General features: G+C 65.8%; 2 protein-coding genes across 2 annotated transcripts; both read right to left on the bottom strand.

Moving 5' to 3' along the window:
• Nucleotides 1-2,220: 2,220 nt before the first annotated feature.
• On the bottom strand, nucleotides 2,221-2,707 carry AMSG_09514 (churchill; the record flags this gene model as incomplete). Its single annotated transcript, XM_013898901.1, has 2 exons — nucleotides 2,472-2,707; nucleotides 2,221-2,384 (listed from the first exon to the last, which is right to left on the bottom strand). Exons 1-2 carry the CDS (start codon nucleotides 2,644-2,646, stop codon nucleotides 2,221-2,223), a joined length of 339 nt encoding a protein of 112 aa, XP_013754355.1. The 5' UTR covers nucleotides 2,647-2,707.
• Nucleotides 2,708-2,815: 108 nt separating this feature from the next.
• AMSG_09513 (CDP-diacylglycerol-inositol 3-phosphatidyltransferase) lies at nucleotides 2,816-4,181 on the bottom strand. Its single transcript, XM_013898900.1, has 2 exons — nucleotides 4,086-4,181; nucleotides 2,816-3,894 (listed from the first exon to the last, which is right to left on the bottom strand). Exons 1-2 carry the CDS (start codon nucleotides 4,170-4,172, stop codon nucleotides 2,839-2,841), a joined length of 1,143 nt encoding a protein of 380 aa, XP_013754354.1. The 5' UTR covers nucleotides 4,173-4,181; the 3' UTR covers nucleotides 2,816-2,838.
• Between the last annotated feature and the right edge of the window lie 471 nt (nucleotides 4,182-4,652).

Here is a 4,652-nt window from a genome sequence, read left to right as displayed (position 1 = left end):
CTGCTCTGGCGCGGCGGGGATGACGCCTGCGGGAGTCGGGCAGCTGGCCGCGGCGCTGGCTGCCTTTCCGACCCTCGATGCGCTGGTCTTGGACGGGACCATGGTCGGCTCGGCCGGCGTCGCCGCACTGTGCGGGCCGCTGGGCAAGCCGCGCCTTGCGCCGCACAAAGGCTGGCCGCTGCGGGTGCTCTCGCTTGCCAATGCCCGTGTTGGCAACCACGGCGCAGCTGCGCTGGCGGCGCTTCTTGCTTCGCCGGCCGTCGCTCTCGCACGCCTCGTCCTCGACGGCAACGAGATCAAGGACGCCGGCCTCGCGGCGCTCGCCACCTCGCTCAAAGTCAACGTTTCGCTGACAGCGCTCTCGCTGGCTCACAACGCCTTTGCTGCTCGAGGCGCTGCGGCCCTCGCCCCGGCCCTCGCCACCAACCGCGCGCTCACAGCGCTGGACGTGTCGGGCAATCCACTCGGCGATGACGCTGCCGCATCCCTGGCACTCTCCGCCGCCAACAACCCGGCGCGTCCGCTCACCGAGCTCAACCTCTGCAGGACGTGTGCCGGCTCGGCGACGGCCGCCGCGCTTGCCGGCTGCCGCACGCTGCGTGCGATCCGGCTCGGCGGCAACCCCGATGTGGCGCCCAATGCGCTGCTTCCGCTCCTTGGCGCACTATCGCCATCGACGCTCGTTGCGCTTGACCTTGAGGGCATTGAGCTGCGCGCTGAGACGCTTGATGCTGTGGCGCGGCTCTTGCCACGGCTCCGTTCACTTGCCACCCTCCGCCTCACACCCTCCCCTGCGGCCGTGGATGCAGCAGCACGGACTCGGGTGGCGTCGGCGCTCGAAGCGCTTCTAGACGGCGGAGACCTCGATGAGCTGGCCATCGATCCGCCGCTGCTGCACACGTCCCCGCCTCGGCCTTCCTCACTGTCGCCATCGCCGTCGCCAATCCGCGCCCAGCCGTCGCCTTCATCGATGTTTACCGCCTCTCTCCCGCCGGCGACACCCACGCTGGCAGCGCTCGCGGCCTCGCTAGGCCAGAGCGCGCAGCCAACTGTCCGCGACGAGCTGCGATCGCCGGCGCCGGCGCTCGAGCTGTCGTCGTCCTCACTCTCTCCTGCACTGACGCTGGAGGCGCTTTCGGACGCACAGGCTGCTGAGCCGTCGCTAGCCGATGCTGCGGTCCCAGAGCTACATGCTCTCATGGGAGCCCTCAAAACGCAGCTAGCGCGTACGGCCGACGCGCTTGGAAGCCGAATTGACTCGCTCGAGAGCCAGCTGGGAAGCATGGCGCGTAGCGGACCAGTGACCCCGGCGGTAGCAGCATCGCTGAGCGTGGACGATCGTGCCGCTGTTGACGCCGCGCAGTCGTCCGCCGCTGCCGCCACCGCTGCCGCTGGCAAACAGGCTGCTTCTATCGAGCAGCTCGACGGTGCGGTGGCCGGCATCCGCTCGCGTCTTGCGGTGGTCGAAAGTCGCATTGATGAGGCGCTTGCCGCCGCATCTACCGCGGCCGATGCCGGCACCAGCTCAGGCGCCGAGGGTGAGAGGGAGCATGCGACGGCGGGTGCGCGTACGCCACATGCAATCTTTGCGTCTGCGCCGCTGGAGGCCGCCATTGCTTCGATTCAGTCGCGGCTGGACGCCATGAACGGTGTCGTCTCGGCGCTGACCGAGCGATCAATGACCGAGCCGTGGCGGCAGGCCGAGGCAGGGCTTGCAGCGGTTGTCCCGCGGCTCTCGCGGCTCGAGTCCGCAGTGGCCAAGACCAATGAGGCACTCGCCGACAACGGCGACAACAAGCTGGTGAGCAAGCTCGCGCACAGGATCCAGCTGCTTGAGGGAGGGTGGGAGCCGCTGGCGGCGTCAGTCGACGGCGCGGTAGCGCGTGTGGTCGCGCTCGAGGCCGCCGCCGCCGATGCGGCTGCTGCGCCGGCGCCGGCCGCTCTCGTCGAGCTCACGCCTGTGCAGCTCGACCAGCTCCTCGGCTCACTTGTTGGCCTGATGAACGAGCAGGTGAGCAAGGCGACGGCGCAGCTGCAGCTTGACCACCAGCGCTCGCTGCGAGCGATGGAGAAGCGCATCGCGGCGTCGACCGCGCAGTGGTCCGCCACACTGGCGGGCATGGACTCGCGTCTGACCGATCTGGAGGACATTGTGGTGCGGCGGACATGAAACACGTTTACTCTCGCGTGCGCGCTTCCCCGAGCTTTTGGCTTCAGGTGCTAGGTCAGCGCGCTGGCGGCGCCAGCGTCGTACACGCCAATGGCGCGCGAGTCTTCGGCCATCCCGCACAGCAGACAGCTCATCGAGTACTCGTGGCGGCCGTCGTCGACGATGCAGGAGAACTCGTGGAGGGCAATGACGTGCTCGCACGCGCCGCACACGTCTGTGGAGAGTCGCTGCACTGTGAGTCGCCATCGCCTCGCCTCTGTTCCCACCTTCTCTGACCCCCCCCCCCCTACCCGTGGCGTACGCGTGAACGAGACGGTCTCGTTGCCCTCGTCGTCCTCATCGGCCGTCTTGTCGCGGACGGCGAGGCGGAAGACCGAGCACTCGGCGCAGCCTGTGTAGTTGGCAAAGTACGCCCCGGTGTCCAGAGCCATTGACCCGCGGTCCGGACAAACGCTCCTGAGGCAGTCCTTGCACATGTTGTGGCAGGTGGGTGTGTGTATGGGGAGAGGAGGTCGGGTTGGTGGAAGGGGGGCGTGTCGAGTTGAGTCGAGTGCAAACTGCACAACGACTCGCCGGACTCGCCTCGGTGTGCTCGGGCACGGACCCAGACACCGACTCGGACACGGGGCGCTCAGCCGATTGGTTCACTTATGCGCGAGTTTACATCATTAGCCACGCTTGGCAACATCGAGTGCAACAATGTCGCACGAGGCCTCGAGGAGCTGGACCACGTTTGCGATCTGCTTAAAGACAAAGAACGGGGCGGAGACGAGGAGGCAGACGTAGAAGAACGAGTACGACTTGCCGTTGTACGGCACAGTCCAGTTAAGGTTGATGTTGCCGTTGTTCTCGTTGGCAAGGACAAAGAGCTGGACGTAAAACGACTCGGCAAAGAAGCAGACAAAGAACATGAGGTACGGCACGTTGTAGTAGGCGTGCAGGATGAGGTTCGAGTCGCGAGAGACAGCCTTGTGCGAGGTCTTCTGCTTGAGCATCGAGGCGTACATATGGATCCAGTGCGAGGCAAAGTCGAGGCCGATGAGGAAGACAAAGATGAGCATGTGGCTGTCATAGAGATGGGCGAGGACGCCGCAGAGGTACATGGTGGTGACGCGGTCCGAGACCATGTCCAGCACCGCGCCAAACTGCGACGCCTGGCCAAAGTGCCGGGCCGCCATACCGTCAAATGCGTCCAGGAACATCGAGAGCATGTAGGCGCAGATCGAGACCAGCGGCTGGTCGAGGCATGTCCACCCGGCGTAGACGAGGAGGGCGACCCGCGCGTAGCCGATCAAGTTCGGCACGTAGAGGAAGGGCGTGATAGTGGGCACAGGCACAGCTGCCGGCGTCGAGCCGTCGGAGGCCGGCGAAGCTGCCGGCTTGCTCGGCGAGGTCAGCCCCGCCGGCGCGGGCAGCGGCTTGGACGGCGGCGACGACGGAGTCTGGGCGATGAGCGCCGACTTTCCACCCTTGGCCGCCCGCTTGGGCTCGCCCTTGGTCGAAGCCTTCTTCTTAGCAGCGGTCTTGGTCGAGGCCTTCTTTTTGGTCGAGGCCTTCTTGGCCGGAGCGGCCTCGTCCTTGGGCTGTGACTTGACAACGGGCTTCTTGACAGACTTCTTCTTCGACTTCTTCTTGCTCGGCTTGGGCCCTGCGCTGCCGGTCCCTGCCGCATTCACCAGAATCTCGATGTACTCGGCCTTGCGCGCCCGCGACGGAGCAGAGATCTGTCGCACCGTCCGCCATGGCCGGCCATGGGTGAGTCGGCTGGCGCGCAAGTTACTTTGGCGCGCACTGGCACCCGCCACCCGCACCCCAGCACCCTGGCCTCTTCGCCGGCACCCACCCCCACTCCTACGTCCCACCAGCCCCCTTCCCCCTCCCCCCTGTCCATCCTCACACATTACTTGCCACGTACGCCATTCTTCTTCAGCACCTCGCGCAGCTCGACGACCTTAGCAGTGTTGAGCGCCTCCGGGTCAAGGGTGCCCCAGTCGAACGCCATGATATGAAATATTTGAATACAAGTGGCGCGCCAACCACCACCAACAGCAGCCATTAACCAACAACCAATGAACGACCGACGGACCGACGACGAACCGATCGACCGACGAACCGACGAACCGACGAACCGACAACCGATGGCACACCCCACACACACCACCGCCACCACAGCACCTGCCCACACCCCTCCCCTTTCCCCCGCAGACACACACTCTCTCTCACCATGGGTGACGAAGTCGAATACGTCAAGCTGGTCTCCTCCGACAACCACGAGTTCTACTGCAACAAGCGTGTGGCCCTCGTCTCGGGCACCATCCGTGCCATGATTAGCGGACCTGGTACGGAACGAGCTTCCATGACCTGTTCCCCCAACCCCCCCCCCCCAACCCCCCCCAACCCCCCCAACCCCCCCCAACCCCCCACCCCCCCACCCCCCCCCCCACAGTCCCTTTCCCACCCCACGCCACGCCAAACCAAACCC

The sequence above is a fragment of the Thecamonas trahens genome (assembly GCF_000142905.1).
Source record: "Thecamonas trahens ATCC 50062 unplaced genomic scaffold supercont1.50, whole genome shotgun sequence".
NCBI lineage: Eukaryota > Apusomonadida > Apusomonadidae > Thecamonas > Thecamonas trahens.
The sequence above is the reverse complement of the archived record's forward strand: the minus strand, read 5'-3'. Positions and strand labels throughout refer to the sequence as shown.